This window comes from Aedes aegypti, chromosome 1 (genome assembly GCF_002204515.2).
Source record: "Aedes aegypti strain LVP_AGWG chromosome 1, AaegL5.0 Primary Assembly, whole genome shotgun sequence".
Classification (NCBI taxonomy): Eukaryota; Metazoa; Arthropoda; class Insecta; order Diptera; family Culicidae; genus Aedes; species Aedes aegypti.
The window spans coordinates 157778646-157805705 of NC_035107.1; the positions used below are offsets into that span (position 1 = coordinate 157778646).

The 27060-nt window shown below is 36.7% G+C and overlaps 1 protein-coding gene across 1 annotated transcript in view; it reads left to right on the top strand.

Moving 5' to 3' along the window:
• LOC5568532 (tachykinin-like peptides receptor 99D) overlaps positions 1 to 27060 on the top strand; it is a 283301-nt gene that overhangs the window by 103097 nt on the left and 153144 nt on the right. Inside the window, exons 3-4 of the mRNA XM_001652326.3 lie at positions 8174 to 8334; positions 8419 to 8593. Of these exons, the coding sequence (XP_001652376.3) occupies positions 8174 to 8334; positions 8419 to 8593 (336 nt within the window). The remainder of the gene's footprint in view (positions 1 to 8173; positions 8335 to 8418; positions 8594 to 27060) is intronic.

A 27060-nucleotide genomic window follows, 5' to 3' on the forward strand; every position in this document is an offset into this window, starting at 1 on the left:
GTGTAGAGGGCTTCTACGTGCTTGCCATTGTCCATTGCGTTGAGAATGAAAGATACAAATTCTAGCAGATTGGAAGATGTTGAGCGGCCTTTAAAAAAGCCATGCTGCCTACAAGTAATTTGGTTTTTTACTTGCTGGAAAATTTTGTCGTTCACAAGAGATTCGAAGAGTTTGGGGATACAGGAGATAATGGCAATTCCGCGATAGTTCCGTATGTCAGATTTTGTACCTGATTTGAAAACAGGCACCAAATACGAGGATTTCCACGCTTCTGGGAATTTTCCATTATTTAGAGACATGTTGAAAAGGCGTTCTAAGGGAAGGGTAAGTTCTTCTGAGAGATGTTTGAAGAACACGGGTGCAATGCCATCCGGTCCTGCTCCCTTTGACGCGTCCAAGTTTTTTTAGTGCCGATAAGATTTCTTGGTGTGATAGTTTTGCAATAGATATATTATTAGAAATTTCTGGGAAAAAAGAAAAGAAATTGCGGTCGCGGTCTTCTCCGGAGTAGGTGGTATACACTTCTTGGAAGAAATCTGCAAAGAGGTTGCAGATATCGGAAGAGTTTTCACCTACGTTTCCGTCAAAATGCATTCGCGAAAGGAAATTGCTACTTTTTAATTTAGTGTTTACATAATTGAAAAAGTTTTTAGGACATGATTTGACTTCGGATTCGACCTTACGATTTTTTTTTTAATTTCTTTATTAGTATCATTCTAAACATTACATTCATTTCTTATATCTAGGTGTTCTGTGTTATTAGACAACACTATCATCCTAATTTGGTAAAACAAATTTAAGATTTAATTAACATTTTGTTAACAACATATTACATTTCAGTTGCCGTAGCAGTTCATTTTTTTTACAGGTGAGTTAATTTCACCTGCTTATAAGAGAAAAAAAAAAACGTTTTTAATATACTTAACCTAACTTAACCTAAACATATAACGCATTAATCGTGGAAATAGAAGATTGTAACGATTTTTGCCTGACATTATTTATTATTTTATTTGACATTTGTTCCAATGTTTCAACATTGGATATTCTATGTAACTCATTGGTACTATACCAGGGAGGAAGTCTCAGAATTATTTTCAAAATTTTATTTTGAATTCTCTGCAGAGCTTTCTTCCTGGTATTACAACAGCTAGTCCATATTGGTACAGCATACAACATGGCTGGCCTGAAAATTTGTTTGAATATCAAAAGTTTGTTCTTAAGACAAAGTTTTGATTTTCTATTAATAAGGGGATAGAGACATTTTACATATTTATTACATTTGGCTTGAATGCCCTCAATGTGATTTTTGAAAGTTAAATTCTTATCTAGCATGAGCCCTAGATACTTAACTTCATCTGACCAATTTATTGGAACCCCTCTCATCGTGACAACATGTCTACTTGAAGGTTTCAAATAAAGAGCTTTTGGTTTATGTGGGAATATTATTAATTGAGTTTTGGGAGCATTAGGAGAAATCTTCCATTTTTGCAAGTATGAAGAAAAAATATCCAAACTTTTTTGCAATCGATTACAGATGACACGCAGGCTTCGTCCTCTGGCGGAGAGGCCTGTGTCGTCCGCAAATAAAGATTTTTGACATCCCTGAGGTAACTCAGGTAAGTCAGATGTGAAAATATTGTATAATATTGGTCCCAAAATGCTGCCTTGAGGAACACCAGCTCTTACAGGAAGTCTTTCAGATCTGGAGTTTTGATAATTAACCTGAAGTGTACGATTTGACAGATAACTTTGAATTATTCTAACAATGTATGTTGGAAAATTAAAGTTTTTTAATTTTACAATCAAACCTTCATGCCAAACACTGTCGAATGCTTTTTCTATGTCTAGAAGAGCAAGACCAGTAGAATAGCCTTCAGATTTGTTGGAACGGATCAAATTTGTTACACGTAAAAGTTGATGAGTGGTCGAATGTCCATGGCGGAATCCGAACTGTTCATTGGCAAAAATTGAATTTTCGTTGATGTGGGCCATCATTCTGTTCAAAATAACCTTTTCAAAAAGTTTACTGATGGAGGAAAGCAAACTGATTGGACGATAGCTAGAAGCTTCTGCAGGATTTTTGTCTGGTTTTAAAATTGGAACAACCTTAGCATTTTTCCATTTGTCAGGAAAATATGCTAATTGAAAACATTTGTTGAATATATCAACTAAAAATGATAAGCTACTTTCTGGAAGTTTCTTGATGAGGATGTAGAAAATTCCATCATCGCCAGGAGCTTTCATGTTTTTGAATGTTTTAATTATAGTTCTCACTTCTTCCAAATCAGTCTCCCAGGCATTTTCGAAAACGTTCTCTTGATTGAGAATATTTTCGAACTCCTGAGTAACTTGATTTTCAATTGGACTAGTAAGTCCTAAATTAAAATTGTGCGCACTTTCAAACTGCATAGCAAGTTTTTGAGCTTTTTCGCAATTAGTTAGTGATAATTTGTTTTCCTCTTTCAATGCCGGTATTGGCTTCTGAGGTTTTTTCAAGATTTTAGATAATTTCCAAAAGGGCTTAGAGCCAGGGTCCAATTGAGAAATTTTATTTTCAAAATTTTTGTTTCTTAATTGAGCAAAACGTTTCTTGATTTCTTTCTGCAAATCCTGCCATATAATTTTCATAGCAGGATCGCGAGTGCGTTGAAATTGCCTTCTCCTCACGTTTTTAAGACGGATCAAGAGTTTAAGATCATCGTCTATAATCACGGATTCAAATTTTACTTCACATTTTGGAATTGCAATGCTCCGGGCTTCAACAATGGAATTTGTTAAAGTTTCAAGAGCATTGTCAATATCAAGTTTAGTTTCTAAAGAAATGTTAACATCAAGATTAGAGTCAACATACGTTTCATATATATTCCAGTCGGCTCGTAAATAATTGAAAGTGGAGCTGATAGGATTGAGAATCGCTTCTTGGGATATTTGAAATGTAACAGGGACATGATCAGAATCAAAATCAGCATGAGTAATCAGTTGGCTACAAAGATGACTAGAGTCGGTTAAGACCAAATCAATCGTAGATGGATTTCTAGAAGAGGAAAAACATGTGGGGCTATCAGGGTATTGAATTGAGAAATATCCTGAAGAGCACTCATCAAATAAAATTCTGCCGTTGGAATTACTTTGAGAATTATTCTATGACCGATGTTTGGCATTAAAGTCACCAATGACAAAAAATTTGGACTTATTGCGAGTCAATTTACGCAAGTCAGTTTGGAGCAAATTAACTTGCTGTCCAGAGCATTGAAAAGGCAAATAGGCAGCTATGAAAGTATATTTACCAAACTGTGTTTCAACAGAAACACCTAAAGTTTCAAAAACTTTAGTTTCAAATGATGAAAACAGTTGATATTTTATACGCCTATGAATGATGATTGCAACTCCCCCACATGCCCCATCAAGTCGATCATTACGATAAACAAAATAGTTAGGATCTCTTTTGAGTTTAGATCCAGGTTTTAAATACGTTTCGGTAATAACTGCTATATGCACGTTATTAACCGTAAGAAAATTAAACAGCTCGTCCTCTTTACCATTCAGAGAACGAGCATTCCAATTTAAAATATTTAAATTATTATTTGGATCCATTAGAAAAACGTAATCCAATAACAATTTGATTTGTAAATTTTACACCTACTTGGACTGCTTCAGTCATAGTGGTGGCTTTGAACATTGCATCAATCATTAGATTCAATTGTTCAGTTAGAAAATTAAAATCAGAGGCAGACATGTCATGTGATTTCCCATTAGAATTACCGGTAGACGAAGAAGCGGAGTTACCTGTGGCGGTAGGGTTTTTTCCATTTGATTTGAAACAAGTAGAATGGGTACCAATTGATCGAACAGGGGAGGAGGTAGAATTTCCTGCTACGATATCAGCAAAGGATTTGCCGTGGGTAGATACATTCGAAATTGAAAGATTCGAACGGCTACCCGACGGATTAAAATTAGTTTATGAATGAGCATGATTATGATCTTCCTGATGGGTATGATTCATGATCAAGCGATCATTAACTGAAAAATGAGCATTGTTCGATACTCTACCAGGCAAATTCCGGAAACGACCGTTATCGTAACGGATATTATCTTTCATTTGCCTGGCACGAGCCTCAATGACCCTTTTGCGTGAAGGACAATTCCAAAAATTGGACTTATGGTTAGCCCCGCAATTACAGCATATGAATTTGGTGGTATCTTCCTTCACTGGACAGACGTCTTTGGCGTGAGAAGAACCTCCGCAAATCATGCATTTAGCATCCATGCGTCAATTTTTTGTACCATGACCCCACTTTTGGCACCGACGGCACTGAGTGGGGTTCTGGTAATTTCCTCCAGGTTTCTGGAAATGTTCCCATGTCACACGGACATCAAACAAAAGTTTTGCTTTTTCTAAAGCTTTAATGTTATTTAGTTCTTTTTTGTTAAAGTGAACTAAATAAAATTCTTGAGAAAGCCCTTTCCGAACAATGCCAGATTGGGTTCTCTTTTTCATAATGATTACTTGGACTGGGGAAAATCCAAGTAAATCATTTATTCCATTTTTGATCTCTTCAGGTGATTTATAGTCACTTGAGAGACCTTTCAAGACAACTTTGAACAAACGTTCAGTTTTGTCGTCATAAGTAAAAAATTTGTGCTTCTTCTCTTCAAGATGTTTGAGAAGAAGTTCACGATCATTAAGAGTTTCCGGCAAAACGCGACAGTCCCCTTTCTTTGCGATTTGGAAGGAAACCTTGATTCCCCTAATGGAGTTCAAGATCTCCTGCCTAAATCCCGCAAATTCGGAACAACTGACCACGATAGGCGGCACTCTTTGCTTCCTCACTTGAATCAAAGAGCCTGGGCTAGAGGCTGCTTCGATTTGGTGTTCGGAAAATTTGTCTAGAGCATCGAACTGATTGCTCATTTCGATACAATTATTCATTTCACCCTTGGAAGAAAGTTCGCATTCAGGGGAAACGACCTTTCTTCCATTCTTGCCACGTGTAGTGACAGTTTTAAAACCCACTTTTTTGGAAGGAAGTAGTGAATTCAGAGATTCACCCTTCCTTTTGTTAGTTGTTGATACCATGTTTAGTTAATAAACGAAAGAAGACGTGACCTTCGAGAGGTTTTTTCCCAAGACGGTGTCCAAGTAGGATTACCACCGCTAGCTTTCGCCAACGGGTCCAACGAAAAATCGAAGGCACGGGTCCAAACAAGGATCGTAAAGGGATCAATAGTAGAAAAAATAGTACTGAAAAGTACTGTTTTGGTAGCACTGAAAAGTACCGTTTTTAATTTTAGCACTGAAAAGTACTGTTTTTGTAGCACTGAAAAGTACTGTTTTATTGCTTTAGGTAGTTTTTAAGAAAACTTCCAAGAGCAGAGAGAATTCGTGTACGCACAGCACGAAGGTACGATGCGCACTTCGACCTTACGATTATATTCTTCATGTGCGGAGTTAACGGAGTTAATTTATGTGCTTTCTGTTTCTTGTTCTTAGGTTTTTTAGTTGTGGGCTAAACCACACAGGTAATTTGTTATTCTGTATACGTCTTCTTCTTCTTGTTGGCACAGTTCCATTAATGATTTGTTGAATAATTTAATGGAATTTGTCTTCTTCGGTGTCGACATTTCCTTCGATACTTATAATGTGTTGCCAATTAATTGTACATAGTCTACGTTTGGCTTCTTTGTAATTTGCCTTATTGTATTCCGGCACTTCCTCGTACTCCCAGTCGCTGGGGAGAGAAATTTTATGTATGAAGATTGAGTATTCAATTGCTGTGTAAAATACCTCATTTTTCCATAGAGGTGATAATGATGTATACACACAGAAATCTTCAGTGCTATTTGTAAATAAGAGGTCCAAGTAAGAATTTTGCTGTTTTTTTACGTGATTAATTTGATTTAGCCCAAAATATGATATTTTGTCGAATAAAAATTGTAAAGTACTGTCTTCGCCTACGACTGGGAGTAGAAGTGATTCATTTTCATTGTCTGCAATGAAGTCGGCATTGCGTTGGTTGAAGTCGCCATAAATATGCAGTTTTACTTCAGGTTCCATATTTGAAATAATATTTTCGACAATTTTGAAGAATATTTTAAATGAATGTTTGTTAGCGTGTTCAGGTGGAAAATACACGGATGAAAAAATATGCGTTTCTCCATTAATTAGAGCTTAAAGTTTCAAGTTCAAGATTAAAGTTTCAATTTCTTCAGAAGTAAAGTCTGCATTGATGGCTATGAGGACTCCACCACCGGACTTCTTATTACAGTGTTGCAAAATTTCGGTCGTGCCGAAATACATTAAAATTGTTTCCAAAAAATTTCTTCGCTTCTTACGCTTTCGTCCCAGCTAGTTTCGGTTCCAAGAATTACATTGAAAGAAGAAGATAAAAGTTTTTGTTGAATTTCCTTCATTTTGGCTGAGCTTTTCATGCGATTGAAATTTTGGCAATATACCAGAATTTCAGTCGCATTCTGTTGAGAAGACGAAGAATTTTTTTTGGATTATTAGTAATACTTACATTACTATGTGCGTCAGGTAGCAGAGTTTCTACTTTCTTGTCGAAAGGAGTCATTATTTCCGAAAACTCGGAGCCTGCAGTTGAAATTTAGAGCCACTCTCACGCAGCTGCTGAAGACGATGCATCCTCTCGCTGGACAGATATTTCCGATATGATTCCAGGTCCGTTACTGCTGCCGAAGGGTCCAGTCCGTATTCCTGATGTACCTCCTTGAAGACCTTCAGATGCCAATTTCAAACGAATACTGGTCGCAGTAAAGCCATCCACGCATACATTTGCTTGTTGATCGTGCATGTACGCGAGGAACAGTCGGACGACGTACATGATTTTCGGGTCACGCAGACGAGCTTTCAAGAGCTTTCAACTACCCACCATAAGTATGGATTCGTTGCGATACTGAGTATTGCAGCACTTTTAAGTTTAGCATCACCCAAAATCCAGTGATAAAAGTTTTTTCAACGAAAATAAAAAATCGCAGGGGCTCAAAGACGTATTTTTTAAGATGACCTCAAAAATACATTGATCTAGCACTTCAGAATCACGAGATAATATTCATTTTAGGTGATGCTAAACTTTTCAAGGTGCTGCAATATTCAGTATGAGTGTTGCAATACGCGATTCCATACTTATGGTGGGTAGTTTAATTTTTTGATTTTGTTGCCATATTATATTGGTATAGCTTAGAGTCCTCTGACACTCTGACGGTGATTGCTTCTTCTTTCCGGCGTTACGTTCCAACTGGGACAGAGCCTGCTTCTCAGCTTAATGTTCTTATGAGCACTTCCACAGTTATAAACTGAGAGCTTACTATGCCGATGACCATTTTTGCATGCGTATATCGTGTGGCAGGTACGATGATACTCTATGCACTGGGAAGTCGAGAAAATTTCCAACCCGAAAAGATCCTCGACCGGTAGGATTCGAATCCACGACCCTCAGCTTGGTCTTGCTGAACAGCTGCGCGTTAGGGCCCCGCATAAGATTGGCCGCTCCTAAAATGGAGAACAGCCTTTCTTGTCAGCAAACGACCAAAGTTTCCATCGGTTGTTTACTCGAATTTCTTCAAGGATGCTTATTAGACTGATGCAAATTTTGAAGTTTTGGCTCCACTATGCAATTATGGTAAATATCATCTTCTCAAAGTTTGAAGTGATTTGAAAGTAATTTGACTGAAATGGTTGTCCTTGACCATAGTAATTTCCATATATACTTTAAATAGCGTGTACAAAGGCAAACCACTTCAAACTTTGGGAGGATGATATTCACCATAATTGGCACCGTTTAAGCAAAGTGGAGCCAAAACATCAACATTTGCATCAGTTTAATGCTCATACTCCGACTATAATTGCGAGTTGATAAGGATTTGAAGATTGTGGTCTATTTAATTCCTCCAGGTACTTGAAGTATGCTTAGCATTCATTTTATATGAAAATCAAATTATGTCATTAATATGATGTTAGAACAGGAGTATGTTTTTGATTTTACTCACATTTTGATGAAGGACTCGCGTATTGAATGAATGAGAATTACTTCACGTTCTCCGATTATTTTAAGTCAGAAAGAGGTATCCAGGAGGGGGGGGAACTTTTTCGTCACTTATTGATCTTGTGCTCCGGCCTACATATATCGTATAAATTTTCTTTTTTTATTTGCAGTACGACATTGGAGATCACCTTCATACTTCCGGTGTGGCGGCAAGTGCTGTGGACTTTGCTGTTCGTCTGTATGGTTATCGTCGCCACAGTGGGGAACTTGGTCGTTATCTGGATTGTGCTGGCCAACAAAAGAATGCGAACTGTGACTAACTACTTTCTTGGTAAGTGGATCCTTTTCAGATGGATGAGAAAATCACTACGACGCGTAAATCACTTTCTATTACATACCTTCCCTTTCCAAACAGTGAATCTATCGATAGCTGATGCGATGGTTTCGACACTGAACGTCACATTCAATTACACCTACATGCTGAATCTTGACTGGCCGTTCGGCACACTCTATTGTAAAATATCACAGTTTGTGGCAATACTCAGCATCTGTGCGTCCGTTTTTACACTGATGGCCATTTCCATCGACAGGTAAGTCATTTCGTCAGCTGTCTATTGCACTCTACCGGTATTCTGTTTGACTTGTAAACGGACCCGACGGATGTGTTTGCCAGAAAGGCTCGGTTGGTGTTCCATTCGTTTATTCCATTCCGTTGAATCTTTCGATGGTTCATGGATGGAATTTATTTTGGAATAATTCAGTTAGAAGAAAATGATGTAGAATAATAGCCACATTCTATCGCCATGTTTGGGCATATTTGAACTTAATGATTCATTCACGGGTAAAAATGCGGCACTCTAAAACAGGAGAAAGAGTCATGATTTCGGGAGGAAACTGTGTTTTCATGTTATGAAAATACACCATGACCAAAAGTCATGAAATCATGAAGCATTTTACCGTAACGCCGGCTGTACGTTACGTTTTCAATTTTTAGCGAAGAAAAATGGCAATTAAAATTCTCAAATCATGAAGCATATATGCTGGAACCATGAATAAAATTCATGGAAACATAAGCACTATTCATGGATTTAGTCATCTGTCATTTATGATTCCTATTTTTGATACGAAAAGTGGCAATTTCGGTCATGAAATCATGAAGTAGGATCTGATACCATGAACACAGGTCATGAAAACATAAGCACTTTTCATGTATTCAGATGCCTGTCATTTATGATTCCAATTTTGGTGCTGAAAAGTGGCAAGGTGAGTCATGAAATCATGAAGCAGGATCTCTGAATCATGAACTCAGTTCATGAAAACGAAACATTATACGTCAATTTAGATCCCAGTTTATATTTGCCATTGGTAAACAAATAAAATAAAGATTAAAATTGTTACTGCTTTTGTGCCGATAGTTTCGTAATAAACCGTGAAAACATTTCACAAATGTCAACCTAACGAGTGTGACATCTTTAGCAGGAACGCGAACATTCGGTGGTTAGGTTTGTACGCAAAATGTTGTTTCGAGCATCAATTGAATTGGTAAATGGTCCCTGGGCTGGTGGATTGCATGAGTCATGGAACACTCCTTAACCAGAGAATTTGTTTATTATAGAGAAGCGCGAATTCTGAAACCAAAGGTTCCAATCGAACCGTCAAACGTGGTTCCAATCGAGCATTGAGGCTCAAAGAGATGTTATACAAAAGAGACGATGGATGTGTGTTAGTGAAAAGCGATACAAAAGTGACGTAATTGATAAGCTTGGTTTCTTATGGCGACTGACAGGATGACACGCACACTAAAATTTTGTTTGAATGACCTCAATTGTTGATAGTCATTGCAAATATTGTTTATAAACAAAATCAAAATCCTCTCCGCGTTTCTCTAGTATAATCATATTCTCTGTCCTTAACAACTCCGCGGATGTGGAAAGTGGAACTGGATCGTCCGGCTGCCGAAGGCCTTTTGTGACCTGCTCTGTTATAGGACGTGGGGTATGCATCACTTCCGAACAGTTAAAATCGCCGACGAGCTTGTCAAGCAAAAACTTCGCTCAAAGTGAAGCACTGCCCGGTTCTGCAAAGTCAGGATTAAGTAAGTACATTGATTGTGTCGTGAAATAATGTTGGAACTCACGAGAATTTCACCAAGAATGTCATCGATATGATGACAAGGTTCCGAAGAATTTAAACTTTTTCAAAACAAAACTTTTTTTTTATAATTCCACTAGAAAAGATCACCGATCGCCACGAGACACTTTATTTATTTATTTATTCACTGTCTTGAATCTAGTACGATTCCCCAGACTGTCTCTTACTCTAAAACTCTAATTCTATTTTTAAACACAGATTTGGATACATTAAAGTCAAACAAGTTACTCACACTATTGAAAAATCGAGAACATACACATAACGGATTGTTGAAGCCATAGGAAGTTCTATGCCGTCTGATGAGCAGCAAATCACGTTGTCGCAGATGTCGGTTTGGTGCGTAGAACGAAACATTTTGACTAAGGTGAAGAAAATGACAGTTAGATTTGTGTAACGCCCGGAGCATACGAATTCTTGCATAATAGTCACGATTTCATGACTTTTAGTCATGATATCATGAAACATAAAATTTTATGAAATCATGACTTTTTGTTCATGAATCCGGCAACGGATTTTTTTCCGTGTTCGCATAAAAAGTAGTCATTGGGATTCTCTTCGAAACAAAAACGTTGTTTGTCGTAGTAATTAGAATTATTATAATATACAGCTATATTGTATTATGCATCTCTAATAAATGAGGGCCCAAACGTAAAGGGACACAAGTGACATTTTTGTCGGATTTGAGTTGAGTATACTTATAATACTGTTGAGCCATTACAATACGATATTAAATGAACAAAATAGTAGTTTACGTCACAAAAGTTGCAGAATGATAATTTTTACAGCAAGTGCTGTAAAAATCGAGTTCTGCAACAAGTTGCGTACAACATTTTTTGCAATTCCGTTGCAAATCAATCAACTTTTCATTGAGAAGTTGATCAACATAACGGCCTACTTTTCCTACCAAAAGAAACAGTGCTGAAAAGTGCTACTTTTCAGCACTCTTTTCGGTGCTGAAAAGTAGCACTTTTCAGTACTATTTTCGTCAACCGAATAAACCAGTGTCCCAGTCTCTTCATGCCATGCTTATTCTGGGTGGCATGTGAGTAGAGACGAGTCGTTCTCACCTCGGGTGATGTGAGGCGACTAATATAAATCAAATGGAAACGAGTCGACACCTCACCAACTAGTCTTGCCTTACATGCTACATAGGATAAGCACAATTGCATCTGATTCTTGAGTTTATTCTACATCTGGCGTGAGGTGAGGATTGTCCTACAGCGAGGTGAAAATTCTCGACTCGAGCGAAATGACTTTCCATTTGGTTTACACGGCGAGTCACTTCACTAAAGTCTACATCCGTTGTGCGATCAGGTTCCTACACAGCTTGGCGATTCTGATGTGGGATCGGATCGTCCAGCATTTTCTTACCTATTCATTCCTCTAATAGGGAAGATCTGCATGAAACCCATGGGAGCGAGAAAATTTGTGACATTCATGGGTACTACTGTCACAGCCTACGTGATTGAAAAATATTGAATTGAAACTACTCATGGCTGTATGCTTATGTGGGTTCTCTTGAAATGTTTGCTTGTGCTTTTAGAGTTCGTCCAGTTGAAACGGCATTTTTCGAAATAGCAAAAAATGTTGTATGCAACTCGTTGCAAAACTCGATTTTTTCAGCACTCGTTGTATTTATCCAACTCGGCGAGCCTCGTTGGATAAATGTACAACTCGTGCTGAAAAAATCATCATTTTGCAACTTGTTGCATAAATAACTATTTTGCAATTTGGTAGAAGACCACTTGAAGGTTTAAAAAAGCATATCAGGATACATTCACCATTGTTTTGCAATAGGGCGAAATTCAAAACTGAAAAGGCAATAGATGGCTCTTTTTCAGTGGTAGTAAAAATTAAATCCTAAAGCACCACGGAAGATGAGCTTAACACAAAAAGTTTTGTATTCCCATTACGCTTGATATCACTATCAATCACTATCATCACTACTTTTTTGATCCAGTTTCCTAATTGCAAGTAATTTACGTTTTTCATTATTTCCCATACGTTTTGACAGCTCTCGACTATCATACTTCCATGCGCATGTATTGAAAGTTTGAGAAATTTGAAAATCCACCGCTCGGCTGCCAGTGAGAGAAACTGAATGTTCGAAAAGTTGTTGTCTGTACTTTTTGCTGCTGGCGCCAACTGTTAGCGGTTTAGAACGAAATAAACAGTCGTTTCCCTATTTCTGATAATTGTTGTGTAATGCATAATAGGCTGTTTTCCATCACGTCAATCTGTCATGAAACGGCCTACTTTCCTGCATTGAAGTATGCAGTGCAGGAATAGTCATTACGCAACTGAAACCAGTGCTGTAATGATTCATTACACAACGCTTTCTCATTACGCAACTGTTTTGAGTTGCTAAACAACCATTTTTTTAGAAATTTTAAAATAGTGGTGAATGCATTCCGATATAATTTCTGATACCCTCAAGTGGTTTTCTACGAAACTGCAAAAAATGTTGTACGTAACTCGTTGCAGAAATCGATTTTTTACAGCACTCGTCGTCAATTTACGACTCGTGCTGTAAAAATCATCATTCTGCAACTTGTTCCGTAAACTACTATTTTGCGACTCCGTTGCAAATCAATCAACTTTTCATTGGAAAGATGCACTATCAAAAAACAATGCTGAAAACTGCTACTCCGATCCTTTGTAATTTTCTCGGACATCAGCAGACAAATTACGTATTTGTTCGTTTACATTTAAGCGCTGCTCAATCCTCTATCGATTCACACCTAAAGACTAGTTAAAATCTTTCTGGAAACGTTTTTACAGCGCTGCGAACGTCTCTTTTCAGTGTGACTATTGTCGGCAGCCTCATTCTCTTCGGCAACTTTCCCATAAAAACTGCAGGCGAATCTGTTCGGCAGCTCCAAATCAGTCGTATATTGAGGTGTGTTCATTTGAATCGATGACATATCTGGCGAAATTGTTTGTTCCGTTACGGAAATCTCATCAGCGGGAAGCTGACAGAACAAAGAATCAACTGTTGCCGTGTTTTGATAGAAAAATACTGTGTATTTGGCGTTTGAAATTTGGTTGCCGATAATAGTCGAATGGTGCCGAAGCCGTAAGTCTCCCTATAACAAATTTCACCAATAAAAATACATTTTTCTCAAATATTTTCCATGAATACCGTAATATCCAGCTTATTTTTAGAATGTGCTCACGTGGTTTGGCTTCGATGCATCTTCACCTTAAAACAAATATATTTGTGCGTGTATTAAAAAAATATACACTATTCAACACGTAGTTGAGGGGCCTAAACACAAAAGGGTGTAAATGTCATTTTGGTCGGTTTTCTGTTAGGTATCCAGCTTTTTACGCTAGCATGCCATAAATTTTGAATCACCCGCTATTGACATTTCTTGACTATATTGTAATTTGGTTATAGTTCGATCAAAGCAACCTTCGTGGAAGTAAAAATTTTCATTGTTGGCGATGTAATGGATCTAAGACAAGACCGGACAGGTCGAAGTACAAAAATGAAACCAATTATTATTATTATTTCTTTATTTGGAGCAGGGAAAAGCCCCTGGGAGCGGAATGTCCTTCTAAACTCCTTCTCCCAAAGGCATAAAACCTCCTCATCTTTTCAAAATTGCCTGTCAAAAAAGACCACTTCACATTGGTCGTTTTGACAAAGGCCTACTTTCACATCGTTGAGTTTGATTGCAACAGGGCACTTTGTTGCTAGCCCGGCCGAGTTGCTAGTTCATCGGTTAGAGTTTTCATCTTAAATTTGGAAATTTTCAATAAAATCTTTTTTATTTCAAATCTATTTATATTCGATGTAAAGTTCAAAGCATGTACTCCTACAATATTAAAATACATAAAAAATGCCTAATTGAGACCAATATAATGGAAATTGTGTCAATTCTCTCCAAAATATCGTCGGTCTTGAATTAAAACCTGATTTGTTTTTAAATAGAGCATCCTCTATTGCACTAAATGAATGGAATCGTACAAAAAACAACCAAATTATGAGCCTTTATATTTGAATTTGTTCACAAGATTTGCTTAAAAATGATACTGGTAACACTGGCTTTTGTATCGTCAAGGTTATCGACTGAAACACAACGGGGCAGTCTTAGTTGAGCTGTCACGTCCTGTCCTAGTAATGGATCAATGCACGAGTTCACTATTTTACGTTTGTACGGTGTCGTATTATTTGTGTGACCATGGAAACAAGTGAATTTGGCTCCGCTCAAACGTCAAATTAGTGAACTCGTGCATTGGTCCATGTCAGACTTTTTTACGTTTGTTCAGGACTTTGAAATATCAAAAATATTTCCCATTTTCCAGTGATTGTAAATCAAACTGTAAATCACGAAATTGTAAAATATTTTTATACGTAAATGAAAAGAAATGGACAATAACCGAAGTGCCTTTATGCTGGATTAATTTCGTTTGCTCAAAATGTGCTTTGTTGAACACTCCTATTCTCATTTGCACAGCTGCATTAAACAGTTTGGTGATGATTTGGAAAATTTGGTAGAGTAAAGTGGGGCAAAAGTTCGAGTGGGGTAAGAGTTTCTTTTTAAGATTTCTAGCTCAATTCAAAACATATCTTATAAATGTCATGGTGGTTCAATTGCAATTCAAGTAAGAGACTTTCACTCCAAACATCATAAAAATCGATTGAGATTTAGAAAAGTTATGGCTATTTGTTGTTTTTCGACGTGAATATTGTAATTTTTGGTCAAATTTTCGTTGCATGAAACCAATTGAAGATAAAATCTTTTTCAATATTTTATGTAAGGGACTTTCTAGGCCTATCATAAGGTTGCTTTGAGGTGTATTAGTTTTTGCATAATTGCTTGAAAACAGTTTTTGGCCCATAGTGGGGCAAAAGTTCGAATCAGCGGGGCAAAAGTTCGACCCATGTATAAAATCACGGAAAAATTTGCAAATTGCCTAAAATCCACATATTATCTTCAAATTTAGTTAAATTTGTCTGATCGTGTGAAAATTGTCACCAAAATTTTACATTTCCACTTAGTTTTGCGAAAAACTGCTATTTTTGAGTATTTTATAATTAATTCGGTTTTGGGCATTTTTTTGATGAAAATTTAGTGTGTATTTCTCGTCAAACTTAGGTTTACGGCTGGTGTAAGGTATGCCTGTCATAAAAGGATCGATATTTTGTGTTTTAGCCAGCGAACTTTTGCCCCACACTTGATTCGAACTCTTGCCCCACCGGTGGGGCAAAAGTTCGAATAAGACAATCAATTTTGAAGCTGTTATAACTAAAAATGAGTAAATATTTTGACACAAGTTTGTTCAGCAAAATTATAGCCAATATGTTGAAGGTTCACTGTATGGTATTTGTTTTGTTTCAACTGCTATTGTTTTCCTGGAAACTTTGATTATACCACTAAGGTCGAACTTTTGCCCCACCTTACTCTATCGGCTTTCGGTGAAAAACATTTTAAAAACGCTTTTTAAAAGCTAGTTAATGTAAAACTTTTTCATGGGCCTGTGTTGAAACTGTTTTAATCTTAGACAATCTAGAATTACAACTTCAACTATCAAGAGATAAAATATCATCAACATGGTTTTATTTTTTATTAAAACTAGCGTTCATACAGAATCTGTTCGAATGATTCGCCAAGTGCTATGGAGAATGTATGTATTATTTAGCGAATTTACTGTCCAGTGAAAGTTTGTCACCTTTGTCAGCCTATCATTACAAAAAATAAAAAAGAAGAAAAAAAAGCTTCCCATATTTACCGTTTTGATTCATATTACGGACACTTAAGGCCTCAGTGAAGTATAACCCAGCATAGAGCATACAAAACAAATAATTATGTATGATTCTTTAGCGTTATCGAGCGTCGGAAACCCTTAACTTTCGAATGGTGGGTAAAGAATACGCTTCCACAACTTGAATAATTTTAAATAAATCAAAACGTATGACCTTTTCATGATTCTTATTCCGGACGCTTCTTCACTTTTGCCTCATATTCCGGACACTTTGATTCGAATTTCGGACAGCTTATGATAATCATTAATCGAACAGTCAAATCATCAATTGAAATCGTCAAACCACTAAAGAGACATCTAAGGTAGTTGGGCATTATAAATTTTCAAAGATATTTATGGAAAAAGCTTACTAAAACGGGCCTCGAAATTAAGAACTTGAATATAAATTGAATAAAATTGAAACATTTCATGTGAAATGTTTCCCATACAAAGTAGAGTGTCCGGAATTTGAAGCCGTCCGTAATATGAATCAAAACGGTACTAGTTTTTATTTACTGTATGAAAGAATAATTAAAAAAAGATTAGACAGTGTGTTCCAATAGATAAACCATGCTATGTGTCGGAAACAATGAAATGTTTGATATTCATTCTTATTCATGGCTTTTCAAAGTAGCGCAAAATATCTCATAAATCGATTCTCGCCAGTTAACGAAGATGATGTTCCTTCAATTTGGTACCTAAAATAATATAATAAAGTGCAGTTATTCGAATAATTAAGATACATGTAAAATAATTAGGATACTAAGATATTCAAAACAAATAAGGTGGAAAATTTTGACAAATGAATCAACAAATGCAATTCATTGCCTACTAAGATCAAACCCTAAAACTGTAGGCAAGAAACGTCAAAATCAATTCACCCCCGGTTATTTTATAGCTAGCATAAAAAACTGGACCTAAAAGTTTTCTGTTCCCAAACATTCCAACGGTATATTTGGTGATTTTACCATCTAACATAATTCGTAGAAGATTAGCTTGTTTATTGCTCTCATACAATGTGTATGAAATAAAAAAAATGCTGAAAAACTTTCAAAAATGTTTTTTTTTATTTGTTTTTTTGTCGCTTACACCCAGGGTCAGAAGCAAAGCCCTTTCAGGTTTAACAAGATGCTTCATAAACTTCTTTTTAATGGTTAACAAATATAATTGGGCGAAAAACCCGGAGAATCCAATTAACTATGAAGTTTATATCATATACGTTGTTGTCAAATAGCTAAATCAAAACAATTGTTGATCCTATATTTCAGTCACGCAGTTTAAAAACAATCACATTATCTTCAAAACCATGTAGAAAGATTTATAATTGGATCATTACTGATCAAGCTATGGTCAAACAAAGTTCAAAAATTCAATTAAATATGTAAAAAATGGAGAAAATTACCTTTAACTACCTAAGTAATCACAAGCATTTTAACATTGCATTGAATTCAGAGAAGCACATTTCGTAAAATATGCTGCACCCTAGGGTAACTCCAAATTATGAATTAGGAGTGAAACAGTTTAGGTTAAACTGAATACTCTCTATATTCCATATCGCAGATTCAATAGAGCGAGAAAAGGGGCTTAATATGCCTTTTACCATTGGCCATGAATCGACAGCATTGGCAGTCGAATTTGTAAAATCGTTCCGTCCGAAAGGACTTTTGATCGACTCGTTATTGCTTTTGGCTCACCACTGGTTCCACTACCATTCGCGAATCATGATGACTGGAGGGTATTCAATCTTTACGTCGATCCTAATGGGAACAATCGATTTTGTCTGGCAAATTTCCCCGCCGTCCGGTGACCGACCGTAAACGGACAATTAATGAATTTTGACGAACATAACGTGAGAATAAATTTGCCTAAAAGGGATTTCCCGTAAGGCTCTGCTGGAGAAAAAGTTCGACACTAAGGGAAAGGTAAAACATAATAGATTTTTAATGACGGTTTCGGAAATACATATTTATTAGGGATTTACGTTTTCCGTTGACTGTTTTCAGTAGCACCGAAAATGTTTACCTATTACCTATGTACGCGAACTGGATTTGCCGTTTTCCATCATTCAACGTTTCTTCATCTTTAAATTTCATTAGAAATTGTTATTTTACGGTGTATTTGCATAGATTTGTTGAGTTTTGTCGTACTGGGGTAATTTCATCAAAGAAGCACAGAAGCCTTTATTCCTAAACAGTCTCAATGAAATCAGTTCTACAGTCTTAAAATGCAGATTAAGCAGCAGAGGTATCCGAAAGTCGATGTTGTCTCTAATATCCAAAACGTAATCATTGCGTCATTTCCGTTTCAAACAAAAGGCGTGGCGGATATAAGCTACTTTCTGGTATGTTTGAAGCAAACATAGCATAGGGAGACATGGTAGACTTGATCCCATTTTCTTAATGGGGTTAACACTGCCAGGAAATCAAAATTTGATGAGTTTTCGATACATGCTTGTGAGTGAATATGTTTTGCAATATATTCAACTCTGAACGATCTTCAAAAGCTGAAGACATGTCATATTTGAAAATACATTTAAAACAAAACTTTTCTTTTTATAGTGCGGGATTCCCTGCTGCACACATGCACCAAAGAAAAATGAATAAGTTTATTTTAAACTAGTGACCCCGGCAAACTTCGTCTTGCCATCAAGTAGGCTGTTGAAAAACGCTATTGATCGTCCCATTCAAAATAACAGTTTCGTTCGCGCTCGTTTTTTCAACTTTCCCGGTGAATATCCTGGGATTTTAATACACACAAACACGTCGGAATCCTTGACGAACAGAACGGAGAAAGAATCATTCAAATCCGTTGACCCGTTCGTAAGCCATTTCGTGACATACAAACACCATTCCATTTTTATTTATATATAGAAGATAGAAGATAGAAGATAGAAGATAGAAGATAGAAGATAGAAGATAGAAGATAGAAGATAGATGATAGAAGATAGAAGATAGATAGAAGATAGAAGATAGAAGATAGATAGAAGATAGATAGAAGATAGATAGAAGATAGAAGATAGATAGATAGATAAGCCTAAGCTCCAAACATTGATGACCGTAGTTGTCACTCCGTGATTGAGCTTAGCTTAGCTTACACACCAAATTTTTATTGCCGTAAACCAGCAAATTTTTGCTGATTTTTTTTGTGCTGTAAATTCAGCAAACGATTCAGCAAATTAAAATTTGCTGATCTGATCAGCAATACAAATTCTCATCCAAATGACAGCTGGTTTACTGATCATTCAGCAATGCAAATTTCAATTGCTGATTAATCAGCACTTGGTTATTTGTTATTCTGGTGGGATTTTCTGCTGTTTTACAGCAATTTCGGGTCGCCAGTTCCCGGTTGATGAACAATTTTAGGTAATATTCGTTAACGTTATCATAAAAACAATAGAAAATGTGAATGTCTTGCATGTCATAAACATTTTTATTATTTATTTATTTATCTTTATTAACGAGATTTTTAGCCCTGGGCTAGTTCATCTCGGGACCAACGGCTTTACTTCCCTTCCGAAGGAAGTCGTCACTGAAATTTTTAGTGACTATCTCGGGGATGGGATTCGATCCCAGGTCCTCGGCGTGAGAGGCGTGTGTTCTAACCACTACACCAGGTCCGTCCCCTCATAAACATTTATTTTCATAAAACAATAAACACAATATTCTGCGCTTTGGGGGAAAATGGATGTCCATAGAGGCATCGTAACGGTGTTGCCGCTGCCTAGAAAAAAAAAAAACATTTTAATGTTTATCAAACAATCAATATCATACTGAACATTTAGTACTTACCGAATACGATGATTTGAAAAATATACATACAAATATGAGCTGCTCTCCATGCTGTTGTGGTAAGCGAAACGAACGGAAGGTTTTTTTGTTTGAAATTTATCGTTTGACAGATAAAACTGTTTGCTTACCTCGGCAGTAATAAATGCTGATTCGAGTTCAGTAATTATGTTTACTGATTTACAGCAAAATTTCAAATGGATTGCTGGTTATCAATCAAGTGTTATATGAATTACTGAAAATCAGCAAAACTGATGATGATGACAAGTATCCAGCAAGTTAGATTGCTGAATTCCAGTAAACAATTTCAGAAATGCTGTACATCAGTAAAATGGTGTATTGCTGGATTGGTTTCAGCAAACGAAATTGCTGGAAGATTGATCGAAAATTTGGTGTGTAGACTGACTACACATATCAATGGTTGCTATTCCGTGATTAGCCGGAGTCAGTGAAATGCACTAAGAATCAACTAGAAGTTCGGCTGGAATTGACCATAATCTTCTTCAATGTGCATAATTCAGTGCCACTATTTATACAGGGTCAATAACAGCGCCGGCCACATCCTTGCAGTTAGGTGGGATTTGGGGAAGGAATGTTTGTGTGTAACATTTTATTTGTTATGGCTATATCGGTCATGCGACTCAAAGGCAAAGGGAGTCTATAGAAGTTTTTTTTACAAATTATGAAATGAATAGGTAGATAGGCGTCGCAAGGGAGCGACAAGATGGAAATTAATTAGGTGGCAAGCCATAGGGGAACCAGTAAAGCATCGAAGCGTCCTGTATTCTACCTAGCTTCTCTACTGGAGAAGGGTTGGCTCAAAGCTTTGAGCTTTGCTACCAACACAGGCACAAATATAATAAAACATAAATATTTTATGAATAAGAGTTCATGTCGATACTCACAGTGACGAACCACTCATAGTTAGTTGAAAAATCATATTCACGTCCCACCGTTGTAACGATTAAATATACAGTTGTACATATTTTACAGATTAAAAATGATAACATGTAACGAGCTCACCAATTGATCCTTCAATCTTCGCACAGCACTGCCCAAAAAAACAAGAAAAAAAACACTCCGGTTGCGCGCCAATCCGAACATGTCTGCTTCACGGTGCTCCAATTACCGTTATTATCAAATAAAATATACCATTCAAACGGCAGTCAGCAGTTGATTCCTGAGGTTGTTCTGCACCTCTGGGCCGATTTTTAAAAAAAATCCTTAGGCAGAATTTTGAGTTACGCCCTTTTGAAATTTATATGATAGAAATCACACGAAATATGCCACTTTAACTTGTTTAAACAAAGAGATTATAATAAAATTTTGTAGTTTTAATTTTTTATATGGTTTTAGATATTGCAAAATACATTTTTCTAAAATTTTTCTCGACCGACATTTGAAAAGGGCCATTGCTTTGTTTGATTATTACTAATAAGCCAATACACGAAAAATTATATCTACCAAATTAACGCCTGTTAGTGATTTTAGAAAATTGTCCAAAGCATTCAAATTTGTATGAAAAATTCTTGGACAGGATATGCAGATACGCCCTTTTGAAATGTATGGAAAGAATATGGAATATGGGATATGGTGGATTCTGCTCCATCTGTAATCAACGGTTAGCTAGGTGCATACATAATCATTAGACTTTTGCGGTTGTTCTTATTTCATTCAATTTAGCAAGTTGCATAGAAGGAATGATTCAAATTGTATTCAAATATAACGCAGAATTTTCCAATTTGAAAGGGGGTCTTCCTCCCCCACGTTACAGCTTTTGTATGGACAATGTATGAACCGTAACACTACCGAACCTCCTCGTTACGTAACATTTGAACGATTCCAAATTTACACGTACACATGTTGTCTATACTGACATTGAAAAAGGATCAAAGTATAATTGAAATATAGCTGAACAATGACTGTATCAAAGTTGACCGGAACACTCGAACATCACTTATCTTTATCTATATTATATATTCATACACACATACTTCTATTCTAATCTGTTCTATTCTATACAATTATACTCTACTTAAATTTATTCTACTCTGATCAACCCTACTTGTTCTTATACATATTTTTACAAATAGACACTGTAAAAATTACCAACTGCGCGCAAAAGATTTGAACGGTACTCTTTCGATATTTGTACGGTTTTAGCGCTCCCAGCCCTGTAAAAAAAAATTCTATGCACAGATTCTGACTCCTAACGCGTGCTTCTCATATGATCCATAAAAATGAAGATTCGAATTATTATTTCACAGTTAGTCCAAATAAAGGTTTCAACTTATATATGATAGTTTTTATGTATTTTAAGGAATTTAAGCTTATTTGTATTAAGTGCTTTTCATTTGAGCTGGATCCTCGTTTTAAAGGTAATTTGATCAAGTTTGTCGAGAGCTGGGAAGAGCAGAGTCTGACAAAATCTTCAAAATATCATATCACCATGTTTAATGTAAAAGACTTCTGCAATGCAACTGGTCGAGGACTAGGCTGACATAATGAGCTGGCGTCGGATAACGCTGTTTCACAGACCTGTCTGCACTATAAAGTCAAACAAACATCAAAAGTGTATCGTTCAATTCTTTTGCGCGCAGTTTTTGATTACAACATTGGCATTTGTAAAAATATGTATAAGAACAAGTAGGGTGGATCAGAATAGAATAAATTTAAGTAGAGTAAAATTGAATAGAATAGAACAGATTAGAATAGAAGAGAATTAAATAGAATTGAATAGAATATAGAATATAGAATTATGTAGATACAGATATGCAATGTTCGAATGTTGCGATCAACTTTGATGTTCAGCTATATTGATGTGTATATATTTCAATTATACTTTGGCCCTTTTATAATGTCAATCTAGACAATATGTGTACGTGTAAATTTTGTGCAACTTGCTAAATTGAATGATATAAGAACAACCGCAGAGGTATAATGATTATGTATGCACCTAACCGTTGATTATAGATGAAACGGGATTCACCATGCAATATTATTTCCATACACTTCAAAAGGGCGTATCTGCATATCCTGTCCAAGAATTATTCATTCATATTTGAATGCTTTGGACAATTTCCTAAAATCACTAAAAGGCGTTAGATTGTTAGATATAATTGTTCGTGTATTGGTTGATAAGTAATAACTTATCATAGCATTGGCCCTTTCCAAATGTCGGTCTAGATTTTTTTTATGAAAATGTTTTTCAATATATAAAACCAGATAAAAAATCAAAACTACATTTTTTGTATAATCTCTTAGTTTAAACAAGTAAAAATGGCATATTTTCAGTGATTTCTATCATATAAACTTCAAAAGGGCGTAACTCAAAATTCTGCCTAAGGATTTTTTTCAAAATCGGGCCAGAGGTGCAGAACAACGTTAGGAATCAACTGCTGACTGCCGCTTGAATGGTATATTTTATTTGATAATAACGGTAATTGGAGCACCGTGTGCTTGGGTCTTCGCAAAGCACTGCCCAGAAAACCGAGAAAAAAAATCACTCCGATTGCGCGCGAATCCGAATACGTAGTTGTTACTCCGTGATTGACCAGAATAATCAAAATTGTACAGAGAACCAACAGATGCAGCTTGGGAGTAGCATATCATCTTGAATGTACAATATCGAGAACTCCAAACATCCAAACAGTCATCGAGGAAGGGTAGGAATATTAGTGGGACATGCATTGCTACTCAAGACCGAGATCTTTTCTGCATCTCCATAGTTTTCACAGGGAGGAGTTTTGTTAGTGAGAAGGTTCGAAAAAAGACAGTCCATTAATTATGTAAGACAGATTTGACCGTTCCCATCAGTAGAAAGCTGGGAATGGTACATTCTACGATGTCTCGTGTTTCAAATCGGTACCACGAACCGTTTGACCATCGATCGGAAAGAAAAAAAGTGGCAAAAATGGATCTCCGTATAGTGTTAAGGATCACAAACGGGTAGTAAGCTTTCAAGAGGAATCCCAACAGTTCAGTTCGAGATGTGGCGAAGAAACTGAATCTATCCAAAGCCTTCATGCAAAAAAAAAAGACGCCGCGATGAACGGCAGAATTCGGTAGGTAAAACACGTTGTTGACGAAACCACATTGCCTCGTTATGGATGATGAGACGTATCTAAAAGCAGACTTCCGGCAGCTTCCGGGGCTTCAGTTTTTCACTGCTCATCATAAATTCGATGTCCTTGAGGACGTTAAAATGCAGAAGATATTTGCCAAAAAATATATGATTTGGCAAGCAATTTGCTCGTGTGGAAAGCAGAGCACCCCATTTGTGAAAACTGAAACGGTTAATGGGCAGATGTACCTGAAGGAATGCCTCCAAAAGCGTCTAATTCTTCTTCGGAGGTCACACGATGGTCCTACGATTTATTGGCTGGATTTGGCCTCGTGCCATCACTCAAAGGAGGTTTTGGAGTGGTACATGGCCAGGCTTGATAGTAATTCTCTGCGATGCAAAGACGAGGCGATTTTGCCGTTTTTCTGAGGAGAAAAAACTGAACTCACTATTTCCCATACCGTTCCTCAAGCGATTCGAGTGAGAGTGCAAAAAATGCGAGGATTTTTTCAGGTACTCTCTCTCTCTTTTTTTTCGATGCTCACTTTTACTCACACTTCAAAAGAACTCTTGAGTCTGCCGCTCGAACAAGACAGTCCTCGGGGAGTGGTACATTGGAATTTTTCTCTGTTGGGTTTTGTGCTGCATCTTCCTCGCTCATTTTTCGTCGCCTCTCTGCTTAGCATTTTTTCGCTTCTCTAGAGTATTTCACCGAAATCTAATGATGTTGAGGAGCATTATCAAACCTGTAACATGGCTAACGAGGTCAATTTCGTACCGAAGCATATAAACCCCCCGAACGTACCGGAACTAAAGCCCTGTCCCAATTTTAGTGCCAAACGCTTAAGTTTAGGCCAAAAACACATGTTTACTCAATTTTCTAATGTTTTCCGATGATTTAAGTCCAAAAAACATTTTTTTATATTTCTTTAGATTTTGTCACACCCCTTGCGAACATTAAATACATTCAAAATTTGAGTTTAAAAATTTTGAATGTATTTTGTTTTTCGTGTCTCTTCCGAAATGTCAGATAGCAACAACCCCAGTTATAAAACTAAAAGCCCTGTGGTGTTTTTGTCGACTAAGCGAACGTCAAACATGATCAATAGTGTCAAGGTTCATTTATGGACCCAATTTTTAAATTAAAGCTTAAACATGATATAGCCGTTATTTGAGCGGGAAAAAATGCTAAAGTAGTTGCAGTAACATGCTCTTTCGTGTTATTAAGTAAAAATAAGATTTCATTAATAATTTTAGGACCTAATTGAGAAGTACTGGGCCATCATGAAGCCGGCACTTCGGAAGCATCCTAAGGAAGTGAAATCGGAGGAAGATATGAAGAAAAAATAGACTGCCACGCAAAAAAAGATGAGTAGTGTGAACAGAAAAGTTCGTGCAAATTGCAAATTTACTCCCTAAAAGTTTGAAGATTATTGGTTGAACGTGCGAATTGTACCCAAATATTTGGGTATGTCGCCATTTGATTCCGTACACACTTTATTAAGATTTTGAAGTGCAAGAACCGTTCATAAAGCAGTGGCAACTATATTGCCAACGACCATTGAAATGCTTTCTTTCAGCTAGAAATATCTCTGATCATGTTTTTAACAGTTGAATACATCTCAAGTTTTTATCATATTTTGCATAAACCATGATGTATGCAAATTCACTGTTCTAGGGCTATTTATTTTGTCCTAATAATTCCTAATAATTATTTTAATAACATTAGTTTAACTTCAGATATCACACTCTTTAAACTCCAATTCCTCTTGTTATACAACCTTCCTGGAGATTACACAGGAAACATTCCGGGGGATATTGTTAAGACCCAACATGTTATTATTTTCTCCAATATCTTATCTACTTGCTTAGTATTGCAGCGCTTATATCAAATCCCAGGGATTGAATTCTGTGAAAATTGAGAGAATCTCTCACCTATCGCTCTCTATGACAATCATGATCCACAACACATTATGAGAGCCTGATTATCATCTTCTGCTACAGCTCTGATAGGATCGGAGGGATAACAGTGCATGATAAAACCCATCTTAGCAAGCTCCAAACCAGGGAGATGCAATTGGATGGATACACCATTTATAATGTCAGTGAAGTAAAACACCTAGCCCCAATGGAAAATAAGGGAGAAAATGGGTTTAATCATCGCTATCTATTCGAGGCTCTCATTCGCTGCTGTTATTTATTAAGCTTGTTACAACTTGTCGAACATTACCGATCATGGACCGATACAGATGGGATGTTATTCGTCGCTTGCTTTGATCGTACTTCCAAATCAAATGACAACGAATTCTGCAATGCTTGTTGAATCCACATCTAGCGGCCGCGGTAACGCGCAGACAATATAAGCGCAAACACAAAGTCCAAATTCAAGTAGGCTTGGATTTGTTCGTTCTTCAAGGACGCGAATATTCCAAATATGCTCAATCTGCTAAATTTGGTAATTTTTATTATCACTGCGACGCACAATGGTCCAGTATTTTTTAAAGCTGACAAAACCCAAATTTTCAAACCTAGTTTTAATTTGAGAAATAAAGTCAAACGTTCATCTAAAATATCAGATAGTTAAGAACACATACAGTATGGTGTCCGATCACGGACAATTGATGACGAGGGCGATCCTTCTGGATGGAGGATCTCTGCTTCGACGGCCAATTCCTCTTCGGAATTCCAAGGATGATCGGCCAATTCCTTCTCCTGAAGGAATGCCTGGGGTGTCGATAGCTCAGACTGTGAATATGTTTTCTAAATTACAGTCCTCAAAAGGATTACGGGCTGGGTAGCTTCGGTGAGAGAAACGCCTTGGATATCCATTTCGGACTACGACGGTTCATTGCGCGTGCCATACAACGGCTAAAAACTGAATGAATAATTTCGGTTCGGTTCTAATTCTTATTTATTGTTTATTTTTATTTCATTACAATAATTTTTACATTTAATGTTGTCGGCCTAGGGGCCTTTCAATCTAGATTTAGATGGGATTTGATAAGGTTACTTTTAAATTGATTTACTCTAATATTACAGTTTGGCTCATTAGGAGCATCGGTTGTTTTTTTTTTTTTAATAATGACCTAACTACTATTTACACAAGCAAAATAAAAATAAAAAAATGATAACCTAGGGGGGTGCGACTATAGCGCGGACGACCTGCTGTTCTGACGTGCGGCAACGAGCCCTGTACCTTTCGATAGACTCACTTAAGCGATCTTCAAGAGTTTGTATCTCGGCCAGACGGTGGACCTCAGAATTTCGCATTCTCCTAGGGGCGTTCAGGGCCATTCTCAGAAACTTG